General features: G+C 40.7%; 1 protein-coding gene across 1 annotated transcript in view; it reads left to right on the plus strand.

Moving 5' to 3' along the window:
- The window catches only part of LOC139663268 (teashirt homolog 2), a 38,898-nt gene extending 21,459 nt beyond the window's left edge, over positions 1 to 17,439 (plus strand). Inside the window, exon 2 of the mRNA XM_071541896.1 lies at positions 13,753 to 17,439. Within this exon, the coding sequence (XP_071397997.1) occupies positions 13,753 to 16,790 (3,038 nt within the window). The 3' untranslated portion in view covers positions 16,791 to 17,439. The remainder of the gene's footprint in view (positions 1 to 13,752) is intronic.
- The last annotated feature ends 9,601 nt before the right edge of the window (positions 17,440 to 27,040 follow it).

The following is a 27,040-nucleotide window of genomic DNA, read 5'->3' on the forward strand; positions in this document are numbered from 1 at the left end:
CAAACGTTGTGAACACATATCAAATCTGAGCATAAAGGTGTAATGAAGTACATTTTCAGGTTTCGTGGTGTTGGAATGTGCGGGGTAACAAAACCAGCCACAGCTACCTTTGGCGCGTCTTTATCTGCAAGTCTGAATTAATGCTGCGTCTTATGCGCCGATGTTTATCACTTTTTGAGACTTCACCGCAACAGGGACGGGCTGCCTCACCTACGCAGCCTTCATTCTCGCACGGTTATATCTTGATGTTTTGTGAACCGGAGCTCTGAGTGCATGACCTCTCCCAGAGGCCCAGAGTCCCGGGCCGGTATCTTGACATGTTAGGCTGCCACCGCCTGCTAAAGAAGAGTGTAGATGCCCCTGAGGTAAATGAAAACATTTGGTTCTTGCCAGACCTGTTCACATCTCAGCTGGGCCACATGAGCTGGCAGGTGACGCGTGTACTGAGGAGAATCGGAGACCGCAGTGGTGGCCTACTTCTTTTCTTCCACACAGGCCATGCAGGCCACAACCCAGAAACACAGATGAATATGTTCTTGGCTCAGTAAACACCCCGGTGAAGCTGACAAAGAATGACCTGCATTGAGGTGAAATTCAGGCTCTATCTTAGCCTGTTTTTATGCTTGTTTGGGGAGCCACAGAATCCACTGTGATCTGTTTCACTCACTAATAGTGATAGCATTGTTTTGAATTAGTCTTCTGGCTTAGTAGCTCTTTCCTAGCAGTGTCTCATGTTTCATCATTACTAAAGCAAAGACAATAGAATCCCCATGTCTCAGAGTTTAAGGGTTATTCATTGGATGTGCATAGCTGATCATCCTGCCAACTCATTTTTTGCTCAGTAAATGCAGCATTGGGCTTGACACTCTGTCACCATCTCATATCAACATCTGCAATTACCAGACAATCCCTGTTCAGGTCCCATGGGGAAATATGATTGCAATTAAAAGCACAGGGCAAATGTTAATTAAGTAAACTACTTGAAACTGGAAACAATGAGTGTTTTTACTTTTAACCTTGCACTTCAGTTTAACTTCCGTTTATATCCTCAGCCTGTTGCAAATTAGAATGTAATTTCAGAGATGCAATCAAGGTGGGTTTTTTTTTTTTACTATTCTTTGGTCACGCTTGGAAATATTTTGTAACATCTACAACAGATTAAATCTAATATATTGTAAAATTCAAAATGACATTATTGAAAAAGATAATTGTTTTAGTATGAGGAAGCATTATTCGAACACTCTAAGTTCCTCTCCCACATTGGTGCTTTTGGTTAATGTTGGGATGTTCTCCAGTTGACTTGAAGCCTTGTGGTGGATAACACTGCAGTTCATCGGGTTATTAAATCAGAGGGAATAACAGGCCAACTTCTGGCCATTCCCGTGATTGATGAGCCAAGCCTTATTTGCTGAGGCGGTGTGTTTGTTCCTGTGTAATTGTCTACCAGATGGCTAAGCTAACTGTTCTTAAATGCCTTCAGACCTGCAGGGGTCCCGGGTCTTAACATTTTCCCTGCTAATGACATTGTGCCTCCAAACATCTCATAGTTTTTGTTTTTTTGTTTTTACTTTTTGAAGTCTAATGTTCAAGATCAAAATGACTTTGCTAGGCATTTAGTGCAAATGATTTCCTCTGCTGAAATTCTGCTTTTTATTTGTTCAAAGTAGGTGTTCCTAAGTCACTCTATTTGTAAACGCCGATGCTAAAATAAGCCCACTTGAATGTGAAAGGAGATGAGAGAGAGAGAGGGAGAGAGAGAGAGAGGGAGAGAGAGAGGAAAACAGGACTCCACTCTACCTGTGAGGAGTCAGATTGGAGGAGAAAATGGATCTAGGTGGCAGTGCGAGTCATCAATCACAGCCCCTCAAGGGGAGCTGCAGCTAAAGCTGCTCTGAAGTGCTATCTGTCAGCTGCTCCGATCCAGCCGGGGGACCAGAGAGGGGCCCTATCGCCACCCATCAGCTCATACCCAGCACACAACTGCCATGTAAACATGTGCAGGTGCTGCTGTCAAAATAACCCCTGTCCCAGTTCACGAGGTCGCGCATATTTTCACATTTGGCCACTCGCCCTTATTCAAGTGTGAGGATGTGGCCTCCTTCACATCGCATTAGATGTTGTTGTTTTTTTTGTTTTTTTTAAAGAAAAAAATCTCTCTAGAAACTGCAGTTACCATAATAGGTTTTTGATTGTTAACAATGCCGGGTGGTTCCTTGTAATTTATAAGTGAGTGTACTGTTTCTCCTGGCTTGCTCCCTCCCTCCCATCCCAATCTTGAATAAAGCCACCAAGTGCTTCTCCGCCGATGTCGAGCCACGCCTGTCGATACCTCTCAAGATGGATAGTTGTTCTGCATGCTTATTGATTCGGCACAGGCCAGAGATATAAGTATCATTTGTCATTTCTGGAATTATTTGGAGTCCTAGTTAAAACCCAGAGTGTGTGTGTGTGTGTGTGTGTGTGTTGGGGGGGGGGATGGCCGTGCCTTGGGGGGGTTGGTAGTTGGTGGGGGAGTAGCGAGTTGTCTAGGCTTTGATGAATGACTGCACGGGTTTTTGGTTTTTACTGCGAGCGCCGGGGCCCTTTAGCTGCTATTTGCTTTCACCATGGTCCAAGAAAAACAATGCGATGGGTCCAAGGACTGAGCAGCATCGTCCTGTCATGTAGTGTAACGCAGCGAGCAGGGTGGTCCAGGCGGAGGAGGCTGAAAGAGGGTGGGCCTTGGACATTACACGCCACTCTTCCACAGAGCCAGTCCCGCTGGTTCGCGGGCCCAGCTGACGGCCCTTTAGCGCATGCTATGAATTTGAATATTTCGTCGTCTGAACGCACCGCGTATTGACAAAACAGTTTAATTTTAAGAGAGCGTACGATAGGGAAGCGGAGGGCTGCTGTTTGGTCGCAGTAGTATCCCGAGCGACTTTGATTATGTTCCCGGTTTGGGCAGCAGGCCAAAAGCAGAGCTGGCTTCATTACTGTATGGATCATCTTTTAAGACCATTTAAGATCATCGGGAACTACAGTCCACTAATGAATGACTGAGACTCCGAGAAGTTCATTACGCTCGAAGCCCTTTGATTCATTCAGCCGAACAGTCAGTTATCAGGAATACGGTTCCACTTTTATCGCAATAACAGAGTAAACAGAAAATTGTTTTTGAATTGAATTATATTGTTTCTTTTTTTTTTCTTTTCTTTTTTATTAAAGCGAAAATATTTCCTGTGACTTGAAAGTTGTGTCGGAGCTTTTTTTGGGGGGTTTGGTGAGGAAAAAGTGTTAAGAGGAACATGTTTAACAACAACAAAAGAGGAGAGAAGAGAAAACTCAGACAGATGAATGACAAGTAATTATTTCCCTTGTCCATCAAACTGTGTTTTGATGCGAGGATGCGATCAAACATGATATGAACAACTTCAAGCCTTCAAATGAAAATGATTTTCAAATCGTGCGAAGCCTGAGTGTGAGCTGTGTTGTGCTGCAGCATGAATCATTCATACACACACACACACACACACACACACACACACACACACTGGGCAGGACAGTCTTTTGCCTGACCAATATTATTGCCACAGCTTTTCAATGCTAGATGACCATTGTGTATTCATTTCCATTTTAGCTTGCCAAAATGTCTTCTCACAGCAGGAGAGGGAGAGAGCGGGAGAGAGACAGCTTTGTGTGTCTTTCAGTTCCATCGGTGAATATCCCCATACCCAATAGGCTGACCGACTGCCCCCAGTCTCCCTCCATAGCCGTCAAATAGGACAGTGCACCGGGCCTGCTACATTTTCATCACTTAGACCCGTCCTTTCTCACATGGGCAGAACAGCCTGAGGCCCCCGAGGCACACTGCATCCTGTCCCCGAATCCAAAGAATGGCCTTATCATTAGCACTTTCTTACACAAGATTGCGTTGAGATTTGCTGTGATTTAGTACTTTTTTTTTTTTTTCTAAATAAGCCGCATAAACTGGGTTACGAAACAAAAAAAAAAGCATCTAAAGTCTCAATAATTAAAAGCAATCAGGTTAAAATTCATAGTGTTATAGTTAGTGTTATAGTTATTCATTTTTAACACATGCTTGCTATGTCATGAAAGAGGGTATTTGCATTAGTAGGGCAGTCATCTCCATTTTGTTTGCCAGAGCAGCGAGAGGACAGACAACAGAGACCCTGCTTAATCCCTTTGGAGAACTAGTGCATGAATTGATATAGCCGTCTCTCTCTCTCTCTCTCCCTCTCTCTCTCCCTCTCACTCTCTCTTCCTCCTCGCTCCCCTCTTGCTAATGTCTTTCCTAGAACTTGAACAAACAGCCTGTGCGTGTAGGACACATAAGACAGATGTTTAGGATTACTTTCACCTCATTGCTCTATTGTGTGCACTTTAAGAGAGCTCAGCTGATGTGGAATGCCACTCATTCAGGCTCTCTGCTCCTACAGGGCTTCTCCTGTTTATCAAAGTGCCATCTGCACTCAAGACAGAACAACACAATTCTTAAGAGTGGGATGTTGCAGAGATATATTCAATGGTGTATTTTTTTTTTTTTTTTGTTTCTTTTTTTTCATGTGAGGAAAAATCAAAAATCAAATTTCCTTCACAAATTTGATTTTTAATTCTAGGTTAAAACCAACACACTAACCTATGTCACTGAAGACTATCAATATTTATCTTTATTTTTTTTTCCAAGCATGTGTACATGCCCCCAGCATTCTTATTTGCTTTGGATAGCATTCCATGAAGAAAATAAAGCTAGTCCCTTTCTCTCTCTGTCTCTCTCCGTTTGTGTGTGTGTGTGTGTGTGTGTGTGTGTGTGTGTGTTTACAGATGTAGAAACAAATGGGCCAGGCCCACATTGATATTGTTGAGGGGTGACATTATCTTTTAGCAGAGCACTTATCTAATCTGGCTGCTGTGGGAAGCTGGAGGAAGTGGCTATGGGACAGGGGCCGGGGATACTGCATCTTTAATTACCATTGATATCGCAATAGAGAAGAGAGGGGGTAGAGGAGCGTAGCTGGGGGGGGGGGGGGGGGGGGGGGGGAGAGCCAGGGAGGCGGGGGTGGGGGGGAGGAGGGTGAGAGAGGGAGAAGACCCGTGTTCACTTTTTAATTAAGGCTCCGTAGTGTAACTCGTCAATGTACATTATTGGAAGAATGAACGTCAATGCCATTGCTTTTTCTCCCCCTCCTTTATCTCTGTCAATGATTCAAAGACATGATTTATGGTTCGTCTCCGTCTTTCAGGATCATCCATCAAGTGCTGGCTCTGCCGCAGCGCCACCCGTTGTAAATCATTCTGAAAGCCTGTCACTCATTTCCATTAACCGTTCCTCTGTCGCTCTGGTCTCCGCCTCCCTCAACCTCCTTTTTTTTCTCCCCCCCCCCCCCCCCCCCTTCCCACCCCTCCTCCCTCCCCCTCGGTGCACAACCTACAGCCACGCAGGGTATCAGTTCCATTCCGCTGCTCCGTCCGCCTACCTTCTTTTCAATAAATTAACCACTTTCTCCCATGCAATGAATAAAAAGGCTCTGCACTCGTCTTGCAGTCGGCACCTACTCCTCCTCCATTACAGTTGAACACCGTAGAAATGTCACGGCGCTGACTCGTGGGCTAAATGAGGATATAGCGCAGAGAAAATGTTTTTGTTGCACTGACTTTCCAGGGGAAATATTTGAACGGCTGTGATGTGTTTGCAGTAAGGTATTAATGAACATACGTCGTCCTCCTCGCACCGTGCCGCTTTGGGCTTTATTACATTTGACTTATTGCAGGTGACCTTAGGATAATTCAGCCAAAGTTGCACTTACAACAAAAGCCCATGTAACTAGGTTAGACTATCTGCACATTATGTCTTTTCTTCATTCATTCTGAGAAGAATTCAACTATAACCAACTAAAAAAATAATATGATAATCTTTAGAATTATTCCATGTAGTAAATCCAAGACTAAGTGGGCAGCTCCTGCCGCTAAATGGTATTGGTTTTCTGTAAATTCTACTAGTAATTTAATTCACACAGTCTAACAATGACTGTAGTCTTTAACCAGTCTTTATAGGAATAGGTTTTATGAACAGAAATAATTGACTCAATGGAGAGACTGTCAATCTCTTACAATGGTTGATGTGCTTACTCTGGGGAGCCCAATTCACTGGCTTCTTTTTTCATTCTAATCAACATCTAGATATCAACACAGCAGAATACCCACAAACAGCAGAAAGCCTGTTTTGAGGGGAAACTTTCAACTATTGGGTGCCAACACATTTCACTATTTGGGCAGCCATTGTTCTCAGAATGGGCTGTCAAAGTGACAATGCGCACCAGGCAAATCCAGAAGTTTGCACTTTTCAGAAAACAGCGGGCCCTAATCATTTTGCAGAGGACACTTGACAACAAATTTGCCATTAAAATGAATCTGAATAGGAGGGAGCTGGGTGTTTTGAAGCATTTCTGCCTTTCTTACTGTTGCTCGTCTTGTCCCACAGAGCTCCAGGTTTGGCGGGCTTGCTTCTCTCCCTTTATGCTTGCCATGAAGCAGCCTTTGGTCCCACTAGAAACTGACAGTACCACGCTTCAGCTGCAAATTTACTCTGTAGCCTCATTGTATTTAATGAAGGGAAAAAGTGGCAATCTACTATTAATGAACTTGGAATGTAAAAAAAAATGCCTCCCTTTGCTGAAAACTGCATAAAACTGCTTGTACAAGGAAAGCTTTGGCTGGAGCCCATCCAGAATCTAATGAAAGATCCATACAGGGACAGAGCGGGAGGGAAGAGTTAGTGAAATGCAGATTGTTTTAATAGAATACACACAGTCTTTTCCAGCTGCGCTATCAGATTCATCAAGGCCTGACCTTGATGGAGGGCTGTTGTTGTTTGGGAGGGCCAGCGTTTAGGGTTCATGCAAAGTTTATGATGCAGGGACTGTATGTACTGTATATATGTCCGCTAATCTCCAGGGGAAGACAAAGTGGAACAAGCAGCCCATGGAGCGAGGAGTGAAGGAGACTCACTGCCGGCTGCTTGTTTTGATACTCTGATGTTTTAAATCATATCAAGAAATAACATTACATATATTAACGCAATGCTATGTGAGGAAATGCAGCTCCAATTTAATACTGAAAAACAATTTAATCCTGCATAATGCAAAACAAAACAAAATCATATGATGAAGCAAACATTTACAGTCAAAATAAGAGGCAATGATTGAATTAGAATTGAAATGCTATTTATTTAGTTGGACTAGTGGGGGCGTGAAAAGCAAACAGCACGTTAGACAAGTGTAGGTCATCATACCCTCCGCTCAGCGTCTCATAAAGCTAGAACAAAGGCCTTATGTGTGCAAGGCAGTGGTCCTTTAAACGATGGCCCACTTTCCTCCCTGCTGCCACGCAAACATTCCTGACTGACATTCAATCAGGGAAATTTGAACCGAAGCAAGATGGTCTTTTATTAGTACCGCCCTGTTTGCTTGACTGGTCAGCTCCAATATGCGAGGCGGTTTGAGTGGCGTACTGTAAGATGATGGGTTCACTCTCTGATAAGGGTGAATGAGGGGTAAACTGCTATTCTGCAGAAAGGAACCATCAGACCTCATCATGTCGCTCCTGGAGAGCCATGTCACGGGCTCTTCAGAAACCAAGTGACAGAGCAGCGCGAGGCTGCTCCCCTCCTGCTAGTGGAAAATACACTGGAGCCGAATCCACCCTGCTTCTGCTCCACCAACTGTAACTCTGTAGCAGTCGGGGCAGAAAATATTATCTGTAATCTGACAAATATACACTGTGGCTTTTTAGCCTCTTCAGTTGTAAGGTTATCCTACACATGCTTACCAAATACAGTTTATTTACCTTTGTTTGTTAGCTGAAAATGCTGAATAGTCATACTGTGTACAGAGTATTTAGCACTTAATACACTGGTAATATGAGAACAAAACATTTCAAAACAGCTTCTTTAGTATCCACAAATTTTATAATCCTATATAATCCTTACCTTTACAAGACAGGTTTATTTGTTGCTATTCATGTGTAATATAGCAACCAAACAGTAATATATATAGTAAATATCCACCTGGTTCTGTGTTGCTAGTTGGGTGATCGGGGGCCAGAGAGGATGGGAATGTTGTGTGTAAAATTGTCTCTGCCGGTCCTGATAGGGGGGCCCTTTGGTGAGATGCAACGCCAGGCAACTGCATGTGATGCGGCGGCTGTGGCACGCTCAAAGTGATGACTTAGGTGCTGGAGTGCAGATTGCAATGCTCTCCCACCGCTCACTTCCAATTAGGCAGCGGGCCGAGTGATGCGTCTCGGAGCAGAAGCTTCTAGTAGGCATCAAAAAGAGCAGCGTCGCTCAGTGACATCACGGAGGGAAGGGACTCCTGGAGCTAGGCAGGCCAACATGATGTGGCTCAGTAAAAATTATGATTAGTGTTCATATAACATGCAGGGACAGACTTTGAGAAATTCCCACATTTGTCTTATGATATAAAAAATAATCCTGTATCTCAAAGTAAATACACTAAAAGGCTGTAGCAAAGTGAACTGCCTTTGGTTAATTTTTTTGTGTTTATTAGGATTTTGACTGTGCATTCCAAAGTTCTCTGTGTTTTTAGTTAACAGAATGTTGGTTGTGAAAACATTTTTGATTAATTGCCATAATTATTGTGATCATTTTTGCCCAAATGAACAGCCAGATGGCAGGATATGGTGTCATATTTGTGATCCTATCATATTAATCTGGCTCTGGGTCCATCTGAGCACATTGTGCCATTTGCTCTGTTCACAATCTGTCTTCAAGTTGTCCATGTCTTCCTTGGGATGTGAATTTCTATTTGATTATATTAGACTATTAAATATTTAAGTTGAGGGTGTATGAAAGCAAGGCATTTATCTGCATGAATAGCTTGTGTTTAGTGAAGTAAGTAATGCGCTTTAAGTAACATCTCCTTCATGCATATAAAAATTAATACTAATCTTTCTGTCTCATGGTTTTGTAGTAGAACCCTCAGAAAGATCCAGTAAAACCACTTTGTGGAGGTATGGGGCTGCTTTTAAACCTGCTTTACAGTATTTCATCTATGGATTGTCTTGTTTTTGCCATAACATATACCACAATATTGTTAGAAATAAAAACTCCATACTAAATATAGCATATTTTGGAGTCAGTTACTGTGCTGTGTATCTGCATAGTTGCGAGGTCTGCGAAGTCATTTATCTCATAAGACCAAAGTGTTGAAATACAATAATGGGTCATATGGGAGTTAATGCACTCTACACACATTCCTATTTAAAGACGCAGTCAAAAACTATTTCATTCTGTGATATCAATTAACCCCAAGACACATTTTGTCAAAGGCAGCAGCTTGAATCTGATAGTTCTCTCTTTATTCTGCAGTGTCCTTGGGCTTGGGGAGACTGTGTTTCCTGACAAGGAACAATGAAGAGAGAGGTGTTTACAGATCTTTACAGATCGCTCCAGGGCCCAGAATTAGTGCTTCACCATTTCTCATGTGATCCAGTCAAGAATTAACTGCAGATATGTCATCAGACTATCATCTGGATGTCTGACAGTGTATCTATTTGATCTTGACGTACGTGCTCACCTGACTTAGTCAGATATCACTGTCAAAAATTAAACCTTGTGGCATATGTGTCTCATTCTAATGATAGCACACTGAAGCTATCACATTATGGTGACTTGTGTAAACACCACCCTCTATTTGCAAAAAAGAAGGCACAAAAGAACTTCACTCCTTTGTTTGAAATTATGATTTGCACACCCACCACAACCACTTTTTGATTGGCATTTCACACCTATTTATAACTTTACAGATGAGCATAGTGACTAACTATTCTAAAATCTACAGTGACAACTAATTGGCAACATTGCTTACATGTGTGTGAAAACAGGAAGGGTAAACCAGTGACAGTTGCTGAGACAGTCTGGAGATTGTTCAGTGGGCCTGACCTGCGTTGTTAACGTGTGCTCTGTCTATACAGCAGGCCTCCTTTTTTTTCCCTTTTTTTTCTTTACATGGCATAAATCCGGGAGATGAAAATGTCATGGAGCAGGTTCATTTTGCAAAGAGGTTTTGATTGCCATGCGCGTGTAATTGATTGTTCCAAGGACAGGGGGAAATCTAGAAATGTCATAACAGTCCTGCTTAGGTTGGTCCCACCGCTAGGCAATCAATGAGAAGTAAAAAGAGATATTGATTTGCGAGCAGCAAAAACTGTAGCTTGAGACAACCAGAGAGCACTGGGGAAAGTGGCACAGACGTGCAGACCTGTCACTGGCACCTATGAATTACCCAATCTTCTCTGAAGATAGTGTTACCTCGGATACTCACAAAGTCCTGCACTGGGTATTGCAGCTGTCCATTAGCTAAGCCCCTCAGGCTGCTAACTCTCTGTGGCTTGTCAGATTAATGAAGGAAATGTTGACCTTCCAAGGGATAAATGTTGATGTTCTCACCATTACAAAAGTTTCTACTGGCATGTTAATATTGGAAACAGAATGCCCTTTTACGACCGGCACACAAATTTCTAAAATGATTGACACATTTTGAATAGACTCACTTACATAAGGGAAAGGGGATTGTACTCTATGAAGATACAAATGCTTTAAGTTGACATGTAAGTCCACTTGTGAATATATTGTCATGTAAGCCTTTAGGATGAATCCAATTGGACAGCACACTGCTGTTGATGTAGCAATAAATGTAATCTACTATTGCCTATGCGGTTAGCTGGGCTCTCAAGATGTAGGAAAAAAGCATTTGGCTCAGAAATGGACTGCTGCTTCTGTAAATCCAGGCCTTGCTATGCCAAGAGTCTGTTCTAACGGATAAATGTTATAAACACTTCAAGTGCCTGATTTATGATGGACACCTCAGGTTTTTTGACCTTTGCATATCTCTGTCTGAAGATATAAATTTGTAGTGACACAGATTGGAGGCTTTACAGCAGTTTATGACATGCTAAATCTCAGGCGTGGCGTGCCAGCCTCTTGTTTTGTAAGGCTAGTTAGGCTGGATGTTGCCTTCCTTGGACTTCGAGACAAAATTTCCATAGCAGGCACTTTCCCATTTTTATAACTCATGAAAAAAGTGTCCAAGATCAACTAAGTGCTGTGCCTTTTGGAGTACACTATGAGGCACAAGTTCTTGTACTTTCACCACTCCTGCTCCACATAACGTATTGACAGCTTACTTGACTGCAGTGTTCACAATCTTGTTTTCATCATGATGCAATGATCTTGTGTAGGCGTTGTCTGTTAGGTTATACCATCCTGCATAAGTGGCTGTGCCCTTGAAGTTGATCTTGTATTAAAGAGCGATGCTGCTTGGCATAGATACAGTGCTGTGGTAGACCAAGGGCTGGCAAAGCACAGTTACAAATGGTGTGAGAAGTGGAGTTCGACATGCGGGTATCTTGGAGTGATCCCTGCCAGAAGGTTAATTGGTGCCTCTGGATGTCTGTTACTCAGGGCATCTGATAGAAAGGCATAGAACAGCAGGAACGGCAGCTGTTAATCTCAATTCCATCCTCTAATACTAAGATAAGACACAAATATACACATGAATATTGATAGAACTACTTTTAAGTGGTTATTTCTTGAATGCCCATGTCTTCTTTGGGAAATGCATTTTTTTTACTATTATGGTAGGTGAAACTGAATTACATACATTGGTGAATTTTAAATAACATAAAATATGTAGGAAATAGCCTTTTTTATGTTGTATACTAGGAAGGAGTCATTTCCATTTAACCATCACTGGACTGGAAAAATGCTCATCTTCCCACGTTTGTGTCCACGCTTACCGCTCTTTCAGTCTGTGAAGACTTTGAAAAGAGAAGACATCAACTGGAAGCTTGTCATGGCCAATGGTGTTCTCCTTTCCTGTGAATACTATATATAAGACTATAAATAAAACATACCTCTGTACTCTGACAACTCTCCCCCTCAGCATCAAGGGTGTTTTGGAGGCCATCACTGATCTCGGTTGGCCAATCAAAACATCTCTCTTGCGGTAGATCAAGGTCACAGCACATTGGGGATCTTGGGTGTGTGCGCAGCCTCTTGTTCATGGGGCCCCATTCTCCATGTTTGTTTTGAAAGTCCGAATCCCATCTCCATCTCCGTCCATTAGCTGGCAAGCAATTCACCTCCAGGGTTTCTCTTGAGGCACTTGTGAAATATTGATAAAAAAAAATTCAGAAGGCGAAGAAGGAAGACATTCTATGGGCCGCCCAGTGTGGAACTCTTGAGTGCTCAGCTCCAGCCATCCCCTCATGGAGTGCCCTCTATTCAAAAGAGAAATATTAAAACCACATGAAATGCATAAGTGCCTGGACAGGGCTGTTATGTCCTATTCATATTTAACTCAGAGCACATCTGCCACGTCGCTCCCAAAATGCACATTTTCCAACATGACTGCGAGGCGGAAAATATCTCAGATATGTGACAACACTGACAAACTGCATTTATTGCAGGATGTTCTCACAAGATAGGCTAACATTGCTGTGATATTGTTGATGTGGTGGTTAGATTGAAAATAATTTGGAACAGTTATTGGTAGAAAGAACAATTTATTTTTACATAGCTGTGCTGATATTATGTCGAGCAGATCTTCCAGCCCCATGAAAAAACCTAATATGCTGAATCAGAGTTTCCACTAATTGGATGATGGGAAATGTGTCAATTAGAAATACTGTTGTTTAATTATCTGTTAATTGAAGCAATAATGTTTGTGCTCTATGAGTTGGGAGAATGAACAGGTGAATAATGAAAGAAGTAATTGCTGTTTATGAGACTGTCAAGGAAAATATAATGACGTGACAGATTGCCAGTAATCTCTTGAAATTTTGTATAATTGTCTAGCTTTAATACTGATAATTAAATCAGTTTTTCCACCAGCATGATCAACATGTTCATCACCACCACCATTCGCATTTTCAACATCTTTTTTATTTTGCTGTCAACAAAATCAGTTTTCCTATGTTGAATTACTAAATATTGAGACCTTTTAATAAGTGGCTAAATGTCTGCTTCATTTTACTGCTGATGTCTTGCAAAGTAATGCCCTCTCATCTTCTGTAGTCAGGCTTTTTAATTTATTGATAGAGCACTTGTGGGATATTAGAATATCTCAGTTTGTGGGTAAGCTATTGCTCAAATGTGCAAAATAGAGTGGCTTCAAGGAAGTTGAGATATGACCCAAAAGAGAAGGCTTACATTTTCATTGCAGTTTTGAGACACCCATAATCACTGTGGAATAGGTCATTTGCAATAACACTTAGCAAGCCCCAGAAGAATCAATTGCCTTTTGTCACTCACTGGCCAATGATTGTTGTAAACATCTCAACATGAGGCCAGAGAAACCTTGGACACAGCACTAAGTCAATGGCCTGTCGTGAATCACATGGTGCCGTTACACCAGCAGCAGTCTGTTAGTAAAGACATTATGTCCAGCCATACTGTTGCACCTCTCAAGGCACAAAGAGCCTCCATTATATTGTCTTGAGTGGCCTCTGTGACTTCTCTAAAAATAAATGCTTTATGTAGTATGTCATTTGCCTGAATATTATACCTTGGAAATTAATATTGCAACTTGTATATAAAAGAGAAACATACCAAATATTATATATTATGTGTGTATTATACATGACAAATTATAAACATAATGCTAAATTGTTTAAATTGCATTACTCAAAGTATTCTATTGTCATAAATTTCCATCTCTCTTTCTTTTCTAGTGTACATGCCTGATGATGACACTGTTCTTCATGAGTCCATCACTGAGGAAGATGGAGAGAATGACACTCAGACTGAAGAGGAATGCTCCGAGAAGACCAGCCCCAAGGTGTCTGAGGACAAAGAGACAGACAACAAGAGCACTAACACTTATAGTAACCAGAACTCTCCCATTAGTGTCCTTTCCAATCAAGAGGCAGAGTTGGAGTCACGCCTTAGCGACAGCAGTGACAGACTCTCAGACTTCAAAACCTCCTCGCCACCTGAGAGCCAGAAGGATGACGAAAGTCGCAGCTCCAAACATAAAGAGGACATGAACAGCAGCTTGGAGAAAATGAGGGCAGCCTATGCAAACTTTCTCTCTGATTCCTACTGGACAGGGATTGGAATGGACTTGAAAATAGGCAAAAACACCAGCAAAGCCAACTGTGACAGTACCAATGGAAGCGCCAAGACTGAATTTGATTGGCACCAGGATGCGCTCTCTAAGACCTTGCAGCAGACTCTCTCTCCAAAGCCTGTGTCCAAACCCAACCTCTTCAGCTCTGTCCACCTGTACAGGCAAAGCAGCAAGGCCTGTGGGTCAGTGTTCACGGGAGCCAGTCGATTTCGCTGTAAGGACTGTAGCGCTGCCTATGACACTCTAGTGGAGCTGACAGTTCACATGAACAAGAGCGGACATTATCAGGACAACAACCACAGCAAACAGAGTAATTCCTCTGCCTCATCCTCTAAATCAAGGAAACGAAATTTGCAAGACATGGAAGGGAAAGAGGACGCACAGAAAGTTTTGAAGTGTATGTTCTGTGGCCATTCTTTTGACTCACTTCAGGATTTGAGTGTCCATATGATTAAAACTAAGCATTACCAAAAAGTGCCTTTAAAAGAGCCTATCCCAGTAATCACACCCAAATTGTTGCCACCAGCAAAGAAACGGGCCTTTGAAGCTGCAAGACCCTGCTCCCCTGACTCCACTACTGGTGTATCTGGCTACACTGAGACACAACGGGCTGCCATTTCAAATGCTAACAACAATCGATATGGCTATCAGAATGGGGCAAGTTATACTTGGCAGTTTGAGACGTGCAAGTCTCAGATTCTGAAATGCATGGAGTGTGGGAGCTCACATGATACCCTTCAGCAACTCACCACGCATATGATGGTTACTGGACACTTCATCAAAGTCACAAACTCAGCCTCTAAGAAGGGTAAACAGTTAGCTCTTGACCCCTTGGCCATAGAGAAGATGCAGGTTTTAGCTGAGCCTGCTGCCGGTGAAACTGAGGGAGAAAAGGTGTCTCCAAAAAATCCTTCCCCCGGGAACAGTGAGAAGGATAGCCAGGGGGAAGGTACATCAGACAAAATGGAAGAAACTGAAGTTAAAGATGACAAGCAGGAGAGCGAGGATCAAAAGGCAGGCAATGGAGCTTTTAAGTACCCTTATCTCCGTGAGGAGGATCTTGAACAGGGCTCAGGTGGAGGAGGGGACATCCTTAAATCTTTAGCCAACACAGTGGCCTCTGCCATCAACAAAGCTCAAACAGGGACACCGAGCTGGAGTGCCTACCCCAGCATCCACGCTGCCTATCAACTCTCTGGGATCATCAAAAGCGCCCCTCTCTCTGCATCTCCCCCTATTCAGCTAAAGCAGACATTTAACCACAAACTGAGACCAATTGCCCCAAAGGGGAAGTTTTACCATGGTGCTGTGGGAGTTGAGGCTCCCCAGGGACAGCATCAAAATGTGGACATCAAAAAAGAAAAGGTTGGCATTAGCGATGGTAAAGAAAGTCAGAATATTAAGTTTGATCTGGTGGAGAATGATGACAGCGATTGTCAGGATGATTCCTCTTCCTCTTCAAAGCTTGATGCAGACTGTGTGAATGAAGGGAGTGAAGCGATCAAAGGAAAGTTGAGCCCAGATTTCTCTGACAGAGGCAAGACACCAAGCCCTTCTGCCAGCAATGGACGCAGCACTACTTCAGAGCTTCTCAATGACACTCCGGATATACTTGGCATAAACCCTCTTAGTGCACTGCAGTCAGTTCTGAACAATCATCTGGGCAAAGCAAATAAGCCCAACAATTCAAGAGCAGATAAATTATCTGCGCGCACCCAGTCTATTTTTGCTGAAATTAACCGTAGCAACGAGAAACCAGCTGTAATGCTGGGAAACCCTATTAGAAATAGGCCTGATAATACCTTCCTCTTTGTTAATGATGACCAGCCAATAGACTTGACAAAATCTAAACACAGCAAGCCGGGTTCCTCGCTACTACAGCCTTCTGCCCCAATGCCACAGAAATACGCTCTGTCTGACATTGCCGATATGGTCAAAGTTCTTCCGAAAGCAACCACGCCGAAACCCTCCATACCATCAAGGATCCCCACTATGAAACTGGAATCGGATGTCAGGCGTTTTGAGGATGTGTCTGCTGAGGTGTACTCTGTCCACAAGCGTAAAGGTAGACAGTCCAACTGGAACCCCCGCCATCTTCTCATCCTGCAGGCTCAGTTCGCCTCCAGCCTCTTCCAGACCTCTGAGGGAAAGTACTTACTCTCAGACCTCGGCCCTCAGGAACGTATGCACATCTCCAAGTTCACTGGATTGTCCATGACCACCATAAGCCATTGGTTAGCAAATGTAAAATACCAACTGCGGAAAACTGGTGGGACCAAATTTCTGAAGAACATGGACACCGGCCACCCAGTCTTCTACTGTAATGACTGTGCGTCCCAGTTCAGGTCACCGCCCATGTTCATTTCCCACCTGGAATCCCATCTTGGGTTCCAAATCAAAGACATGTGCAAAATGCCAGTGGAGCACCAGACGAAGGTAGAGGAGCCAGAACTGTCGAAGGCCCTCAGTGTCAGAGCCACAGAGGCACTAGTCACGGACGAGGACATTGACTCTAAGTTCAAATGTAAGCTCTGCTGTAGGACATTTGCCAGTAATCATGCAGTCAAACTCCATTTGAGTAAAACTCACAGCAAATCCCCTGATAACCATTCACAATATGTGGAAATGGACAAGGAGTAGAGTTTTTCATATTATTGTCACTTTTTTTTTTTTTTTAATACACGGGTCAGATATTTCAACCATTTTTCAATTAGCGTTGTGTAGTGTGCATTATTATGACATTTAAAACATTTCATGGAGTACAACAAAGACACACTGGTTAGAAATCGTATAAGGAAACACTAAAAGATACTTTTGCACCCTGCTCAAATGCATCACCAGTAATGAAATGTATTACTGCTTGAAGAAACATAATTGCTGATGTTTGCATGCAATAGCTCTGGCTATGACTACTATTTATTTGTATGATATGTCAAGTTTCAATTGTATTTCAAAGACAAAGTAATGAATTAATTGTACTTTACAACTTCTGTGATACTGTACACCTGCATAAATGTGCAGCTGTTAAAACAGGTAGCCAGCCACATGATAACACACATACAGAACTGTACAGTGTATTGCTATGTAAAGATGTTTTGTGTTGCAATGATAGAACAGAAAAAAAGCACTTTAATAAATGTTTAATCACCAGTTTAGACTCGGATTCTGTACATGACTCAAAAAAAAAATTAGACAGTTTGAAAACAAGGATATCTCACTTGTAAATATATTTTAGAGGGAAAAAAAGTGTGTTTCATGCTACAATGATAACAGCAAGACAAATGATACCTGCACCTTTTTTACTTATTCAAATAAAGAGTTAACATTTGATAACAGCTTGTATTCATTTTATTTTGCAAGTCGTCTCTGCTTTTTTTTCCTCCAAATTAAGAACTTGAGTGTATGGTTCTAAATTATTGAGAAACAGATTTTCCCGTTTAAAATATTTAGTTACACAAACTTGACTCATTTGACTGAAGAAACAGACCTTTTGGATATCTTATGTTATATTATGACACTAAGAACAATAATTTAAGTTTATACATTATACTAACATAAATCATACCCCTTTTTTTTTTTTTTGCACCATCTATTTTACATGCAGATTCGCAAGTCTTATCCATTAAAAATCTTTTGCACCCACAGTTTTTTTTTTTTTTTTTTTTAAATAAAGGCAGAACGCTTATGAGACAAAGGACAACATCCTGATAATACCATACACCACATTCTCTTTCTAACCTTATGAATTTTAGATACACCTCAAAGATATATTTTCTTGTCAGATTTTATTGCTTTCCTGTGAATGCTGCTGCTGTTGCTGCATGATGGTATCATAACAATTAAACATATTTCCTCCAGCTCTATTATTTCTAAGCTATTAAAAATAATTGCCTTCTAAATTCATAAACATTTTACGCAATTCATCTCTTTTCAAGCAATCAAGTCCTCAATTACCTCCACCCATCAAATCTCTATTTTATAACAGGCAACTGACATTTGATGGTAAATGGGAAAAAGCACATGGGCACTGTGGTGATTTGAATACTGTGACACCAACTTGCCCCCTATTGTTGGAAATGAGCAGGCAATCACGTTGTTCATCAGATGACTCCTAATGCAGTTAAAGTATTCAGCTATAATTTCTCCCTGCATTTATAATTACTGTCAAAGACCACACACCTCAGTGAGCAGATTAAAGCTATAAATTATTTAGTGCCTTTCTTCACCGATGGATCTCTGATTTGTCTGTAGAGCCATTATGCTTTAGAACAGCAACTTATTCTAAACCGAAGCAAGCATTGTTCTTAAGATATGGCAGCGTGTTATGAAAAAAAGAGTAGAATATTCTTGATTGTTTGCGTTTTGAAATTAAAAGTGATATTCATTGCATTGTATTAATGAAGGGGGATATATTGCTGTATACGCTGCAGCGCTGCATTTCTCCATTTCTCCAGCTTTTCTGTCTTAAGACTTAAAAATATTCTCCACAACAATGCCCTATATGTGGATAAATCATTATTCCATGCATAGGCTTGCAAGTACATTTTGAGGATTCAGCACAACATGCTAGAGATTCACACAAGGCTAACCAAAGAGAAATGCTATCATCAGTGCAATCAGCAGAAGGAAATTAGTTGTCTCTGACCATAATTTGGTCTAATAAGTCAAAGTCGCTTTGGGATTTATTGTTGCTATACACAAACGGCTATATGACTGTAATCTTAATTTAAAGCAACAGTTTGTAAGGTTAATACGATTCTTATCATGCAATCACCAATCATTTAAAGGTGCACAAACTGTAGTGGGTGGAAATCAGAATAAATATCAGTTGTTTGCAGTTTTCAAATATACAGTAAGACCAAATACATCCGTTATTTAGCGTTCATATACCTAAGCTAATGCATCGCAGGTAATTAAGTGAAATAAACCCATAATTCTTTTGATGCTCTATATTAATTCATTTTGGATGTTTGCATATTAACACAGTTAATCGTACCGTATATCTAACATGTCATGGCTAATTACAGAACACAGCGAGCTCTCTGTAATTACACATATGCACACAGACACACACGCATGCACACACACACACACCATCTTGGCTATACAAAATTGATTGATTGATTTTGATTGATTTTATGCACACACACACGCTCACTCACGCATGCTTGCACTCATGCACATGTGACACACAATCTTGATATGAAAAAAAGCAGTTTATATTCCAGTGCTCTACATTAGTGAATGAAGCTTACAATCAAGCAGACATCAAGCATTACAGTTCCTCTTAATAATAACAAGTTGAGACAATGATTCAGAAATAAATACAATGTTGGCTATAGATAGTAAAAGCCAAATCCAATGTCTTGGTTGTTTTGTGTTGAAGCAATCACTCTTAAATGTACTATGACTAATGAATAGTAAATGCCCTCCAATGCCATTCACTATTGTTGCTATTACCAAAATCAAGCCTGAAAATGCTGTGAAATGTTTTAAACGAAGGTTCATAAATGTCATTCATTATCTGATACAAAACATCAGAAGTGCTTACAGTTTGCACACATTTTCCCAGGCCCAGCTTGGAGTTTCTTTCTAAAACTGTTCTAATAGCTTAACTGAAAAATCAAATTATGCACATAAGTACACTTGCATTGCAGACGCAGTGAAACCCGACCTTAGCAAAATTGATGCCAGCTCGCATTTGCAAATCCTTTGTCAATCTGTCATTAAACATGCTATCAAATAATGATAAGTGTACACTCCTTGCTTGCAGTAGCGTGCATCTCCCTGATGTTGATGTGCTGTAATAGGGCAAATGTGCATCAGAATTTGCCTGCTTGGATACACACAAAACATTTACAATGTGCCTGACTTTGCTTCGTCCTGTGGTAGACAAGCATGGATTCTCCGCATCATCTGGCCTGTAAACCAGAGGGGGAATGAGGGTTCAAAATGTTCATCACACAGCAGCAGGGTAATGACTAGCTCATGTGTTTAATGAAGGGCTTTAGAACTTATAGCTATAATGACCCACATCCTAACTCCTTTTTTCCATTTATTCTCCCCAAAGTCCTCAGATTATTATGTCCCTCTGAGAAATAGCCCAGAAAGAGCATTACATCTCCCTGCTCCTTTTGTCAGATATCACAGCACTTCATTGTCCCAATACCTTCAGTTTACTATTACAGATACAGTGAGCTGATACTGATTTCAAAAATGGGAAGCAGATACTTGGATTAACCTGGATAATAGTATTTAGTAGGAATGATGCACTCTATGGTACATCACCTCTGCTGTCTGGTAAATAATTAGCAGGGGAAAAAAGTGCTTTTCTTTCATGCCTCTACAATGAATTATAGCAAAAGTACTCAGAATATGTGCTTTACAAGACAAAGAGGAATGCAAGTATGTCTTATCTCTTAGATACATCTCATCTTCCAAATAGCCTGTGGTCCATAAATGTTAGATAATGGTGTTGCTTCAAATATGCTAATTAAGCAAAACAAGTGATGAATGGAATACATTTGATCAATCAAGTAGGCCTAAGCCCCTGGTGCTGCATATTCATTGTACATCATGAATATGAAACCAAAGTCATTTATCAAATATCACTTGCACATTTGTATCTTATTAATCATACATGCTGAAACTTCTGTCTTGTCAAAAAAAGCTGAAGGTTGATGAAGCACTTGCAAACAGGATTAAACTCAGGGAACTCTGGGTAGCGGCTTGGTTAGAACACACAAAGTGTTTTCAAACTCCCAGGATCTTAAGCAGACAGTCGATGCTGGCAGGTTCACAGGTTACTGACCCTTTGCAGTTTTAGCCTTCTAATAATTTCTTCTCCCTTCCTCCTTGTCTCTCAAAGTTTAAATCATAATGATTGCTCTTAATTATTCATATATACTATTGCTTTGCTTTCAAAATGGCAAATGACTGAGTCATGTCCAAGCTAGTCTCATAACATTTTGTGAAATGAGCATCTGAAATGCAGTGTAAAGATGTGAAGATTACTTTCCTCCACCACCAATTGGATTATATGGACAATAGCATGAATTGGACATGTCATTTTCATGCGAAAAGGTTAGCTAATGGTTACAGTTGGAGTTGAAGGCAAATCTTTACGCCCATCCACCACCCCGACCTCCACACCCTCACTTTCCACTGTGCTATTTTATGTCAGAATACTTCCTGTTTCTAGTCTAGTCTTCGCGTAATCCCCTCATGGTGGGAAAACATGTTTCTCTCACATTTCGTGCACAGAGCATGTTTTTGAATGTTAAGACATTGTGCTCATTTTACGAAATTTCAGGAGATCAGGCTGGTCATGTCATAACTTGCATTTGAAGAACAGCTCAGTAATGAGCCAGCTAGGATTCCGTTGGGTTTTTGAAGGCCGCTATTCCCGATTTCAGTAAATCAAATTTGACCATTTCCTTGCCATAAAATTACAAGCATTCAGTGTTTCCCGCAGAATCTTGTCAGGGTGGAAAAGCCTCTGAAGCAACATTTAGACCATTATGTAACACTAAAACACAGACTAATGAAATGTTTTGGGTGGATCCACAGCTCTTTAAGGCAGCGTGTCCCACCACACCTGAAACTCTGGGATACATTAGGCCTTTAAATGAGGAATAAATTTAGAACAAAACACAATTGAACATCAGATGAATAAAAAAAATGTGCAAAGAAAGTTTTCTTCTGTTTTTATGTAGGTAGCTGGTCAATATTGGCTTGAAATATTGGCTCATTTAAATCATGAAGTATGTGTAAGTCTGGCACCTTTATTTTCATTTGGCAAAACCCTAAAAGTAAGGCTAAAATATAAACCTCATTATTATCATTATTATTATTATTATTATTATTAATACTACTACTACTACTACTACTACTACTACTGATAATAATAATAATAATAATAATGATAATAATAATATTATATCCAATCTAATATCAAAATCAGCTGATTAGTTCAACAGCTAGCATTAACCACAACAAACTGAGGACAAAGCTCTATGTAAGAATGCATGGAGGTTTTCATTGCCATCATATACTGGATGAGAGAACTAACACTTGATTGCCAGCAGTTCATCAGTGCATCCTTCAAATGTGTCACCCAGCCTGCCTCAAGGCAGCGTGCTAGCTCAAATTGAAGCTGACATCTCCCAAATATGAAAGCAACAAATCACACATTTTTATTGGGCTTAATCTCCAGCCTAGCCCCTTGCAGACGTCAGCACAATCACGGACGCTGCTCTAATTCTTGCCGACTGGCTGCTTGTGCCTCCCAAGCATCTCTGGACTCACAGACCAAACGCAAATGGCCGAGCGCCAGAGACGGGGGTGACACCTACGCTTATTAGAAGGCTTTAATATGGTGGTAAGAACGTGTGCAGCTCATGTAACAGGATTCTGCCTTGAGTAATCCATGGATGAGTTGTACACAGAGATGATATCTGAAACCGTGTTCATACTCAATCATATTGAGTTTTGTGGCAGATACAAAGGTTGGTAGTGCACACTGGATGAGCAGATCTGACTCATTGGATTACTCAATAGTTTGACCTTTATATTCATATTTCATGTCTTTTAGTTATAATTTTAGCTAACCTTGACTTTTATAATTCTCAAAACGCAATCATTATGTTTGAAAACTGAGAAAAGCAATTAAACAAGCTAAGAAGTGGTGTTTAGAAAGGTTTGTTAATACACTTAATGTCAACAGTACTAACATTCCCTGAGAAGAAAAAGTTTGTCCAGTTCGGTATTTGGAAAGTGATTTTCTACATTTTTTTTTTGGTACACCTAAAAAACCACATCAAAATTATTCCATCAAGTCGGATTAGCAGGCCTCCATAAACCCAAATTTCTAATTTAATCTGTTCTCAAATATAACTTGTAGTTCATGCAATGCTGTAACATATCTCTCTCCAATGTGAAAACCAAATCAATAATAGAAAAAGATGTGGTCTCTCATGCTTTAAATGGATCTTAATGCCTCTATTTACTCCAGTGTAAACACATACCATGTTAACTATTTATGGTGTCAAGAATCTGTGAATTCAGTTCTCATCCAGGTCAAAGCTTGGCACTCAACAATATAAATATTGTTCTAATTCCCATGGATAAGTGGTCAAATGTAGACATTGGGGGCATTGCTAACCCTGATCACCTGAGGAGCTATAAGCTAAAAGGGGCTTATAACCACTCTTAGGGCATTTATACTGCAGAATTTCCATTATATGTAGGCTTTCCAAACCTGGCACACATGCCTTACCTCTCTTCAACAGCTTACATAGGTCAGCAGTGAGCATTTAAGGCCACATTATTGTTTGCATCCTTGGCAGCTCCTTTGGACGAAAGAAAAGTGCCAAAATTCTGAAAGATACCACACTGCACTGGAGCAACTATTATGTCTAGCCTGTATAACTTATAGGCCTACATCTATTTCACTGTCTATATAAGGGCATGCATACCACTGTACAAAACTCACTGTACAAAACTCACCAAAAAGAAAAGGAAGATGCCCCCAGACCCCCCTGGCATTTCTGGGACGTATGATTATATTTAGGCCATTTCTGCTTTATTAGACAGATCATTGGAGAGAGAGACAAGAATCATGGGAGACAACATGCACCAAAGGTCCCAGGATTTGAATGGATTTGAACGTATAGGATGCTGGAGTTATGCACCTTAGCTAGCTAAGCTAACAGGATGACCCAGAAGTGCCCTTTTAGAGATTCGTATTATTTCTTACCACATTTCTGCATTATTAGACAGTTCACTGTGAAAAGGGACAGAGACGACAGGAGAGAGGGGATGTAACAAACAAGAAAGGATACAGGTGGGTTTTGAAACCAAGGCACAATGAATTTACATGGTAGGCGCCTTAACCAACAGAGCCACCAGGGGAGTACAAAAGTTGCCCTATTAGAGAATTTTGCCCCTGCTCAATAGTCCATAATGCAATGCCACAAGACATGTTGCGATAAGGGGCACGACTCTCACTCTTTCTCGATTGGCAACAACAGCAAACACTAGTGCTAGTGCTCTCTCCACCTACATGTAAAAACCAGAGTAAAGTTAGCTTGATAATGGATATTCTGTTTGCTTTTCCCACCTTCAATAACTTGTAAAGCAAACAAGTAAATACCATTCCTGAATATATATATATATAAGAGAAATATATAAGAGGAATAACAATTTTCAATATTTGAGAAAATACATTCAAAACACAAAACACATTCAAATTGCAATAGCTAATTTCCCATATGAAATGAAGGTCACATAAGAAAAATATTTTCTCGAATATTGGAAAAAAAAGTGGTTGTAAATTGATCTTCCTCTTCTTGTAATCACATTTATATTAATTAATGTACTTCTGTTTGTTTTACAAGTTACTGAATGTGGAAAAACAAATATTCAACATCAGGCCAACTTTACTCCAACCCGCTTGTTGTCAAAAGGCATTCTGGGAAACACAGGAAATCGCTAACTGAAGTGGAAGTAGATAAGAGAGGTTCGGGGAAAGTCGTCACATCATCACAACACACCTTTAAGGAAAAATCCAACCTCAAACAATTTAATACAGTTTTATGACGGCTTGCATCATAAAAGTTTTGAGTCCTAATGGAGAATTCCATTTGTGGCAATTCAGTTGCCAACAATTTTGGTATTTCAAAACACTTTTTAACAGCATAGCACAGGGAAGTATAGCAATTATAAAAGCCAAGGAAAAGGTCTGGAAAGAATTCATCTGTCAGAATGGCGCAAGGTCATCTTTGCTGTAAACTAATGACCAGAATTGGATGGGAATGGATTTGGACCCTCAGATATTGTCAGGAGAATTCAGGGTTTGCTGGCTCTGTTGCAGCCAGCAGTCAACAAGGGCACATGAATGCTTTCTGTTTGCCACTATAAATGGTAGCTGAAGAATTTTTCTTTTCTGTTTTTTTTCACTTTTTCATGAGGAGCATACTGTTCACACCTTCCTATTATTAGATCTCTTTCTGGCTTGTAGCCTCGTTGGCCCTCAAGCCAGAAACACTTATTCCCCGCTTGTATTAAGCTACAATGTAATTATTGTTGCTACTACCGTGTAAGAAGCAATGAACTTTTTGATTGCGACAAGTAATTTTACATTTTGCTGTTTTGTACATGTACAGTAGCAATATCGCTTGACCTAATTTTGATCCCAACCACTAACCAGGTGCAACATAACCGCAGTAGCAGTGTACTTCAGTATAGTGAAGATATAGGCCAGTTATACTGAAACTGGAACATGTGACCAGAAAGCCTGATGGAATTGTATTATTTTAACAACAGAATGCTCTCATTTTCCCCTGTCTATCAGTCTGCCTGAGTAGATAGTGGCCAAGAGGGGGATGGGTTGATGGATGGATGGAGGGATGGGGGGGTTGAGTGCAGGGCTCCGCACCTCTTGCCCTCCTCCGCTGTCATCTGTTGCCCCACAGCAGGCCAGAGGTTGTTGGCGTTTTGCTCACTTGTAATCCGTCTCACTGTCTGGCTGCCGGCTCTCGGGTCACCCGTCACTCAAAGTGACATGAATCAGCATTGACGCCAGCAGATTTAAGCCATTTCTCTCACTCTGTAAACAGAGCCTGGGTCCATGGGCCTCTAGCGGAAAATAAAAAAAAAAACACCTCCCCCTCCACCCACCCTAAAACTACTGGCTGCTGTCAAGTGACCCATAAGAGCATGAATACTGTTAGACAACATGTTTTTGTGATATAACTTCAATTAAACGTGGACTGACAATCAAGTTGTGTTAATGTGACATGACATGCTGCAACTCTCTTTTCCAGGCCCAGACATGAACATAGAGATGAAACGCTGGGTTGTGGAAGTAAATTTCCCATTCATTTTTCCCATAAGGAATTTGATTATTAGCCATAACGTTTTAACAATGTAGGTAAGGCAGATTTACCATGAGCCTTCAGATTGAGAAACGGCCATGTTCCTGTAGAAGCCATGCATCAGTCAAACTGATCTCAACTTTGTTGGTCAGAAATTATGTTTTGTTCTTGAGTTCCTTGTGAAATACTATATTACCCACCAGCTTTAGTGAATTCCCACCAATCAGAGAGGTCACTGAGTGCGTAGTTCATTCCCTCTTAAAAAACATTACACAGCCTTTTTTTTTCATTTTTCATATATATATTTTTTCTGAATCTATTGTTATAAGCTTATAATTCAGCTCATAGCTGGTTGGTTTGGTTTAAAACTTAAAACTCTTTATATCAGGAATTTCTGAAATGTTTATGGAGAAAATAGGAAAGGGCCACTGAAAAAGGTAGTGGCACGTTTCAGTTCTAAGGAACCCATGTTTCCACTACACCCAACACCCCAATATAGACAATTATCATAGACTCACAAAACATTGATGACCAATCCAATCATTATAGTGTTGCCTACACATAGACATTCAATACAAAAATATTGTATTTGATAACTACACTGCATGTTGTTATAAACATTTCTAGAGTATCATGCACTTTCATTTATTTCAGGATTTAATTTATTTCTGTGTCATGTAGACATGAATGACCAAAAACTGTAACATTTAAAGTGTCAGAATGATCAAATAAGACATTAAAAGACAATACTCAGCCATTTAGAGTCCAATGATTTTTGACATATGCGGCTGCACTACATTTCTGCAAGGAAAACAGTGAAAGGACCCCCCTCTAAGTTGTTTTCATCGCCTTTAAAGCCATAAAAGACTTGTTGATACATGTCAACATTATATCATCTATATATTAGCAACCATTGTAAGAATTTCTTGACTGTGACATTTCCAGAGGCCACTAAAAGCTAAGAAAGGATTATATGATTTAAGTAAAAACAGGCAGAAAAAAATGAAATGCAAT

Source organism: Centroberyx affinis, unplaced genomic scaffold (assembly GCF_046629955.1).
Source record: "Centroberyx affinis isolate AG114_WGS23_722 - 3 ecotype Tasmania unplaced genomic scaffold, CSIRO-AGI_Caff_v1 ptg003969l_1, whole genome shotgun sequence".
Taxonomy (NCBI): Eukaryota; Metazoa; Chordata; class Actinopteri; order Beryciformes; family Berycidae; genus Centroberyx; species Centroberyx affinis.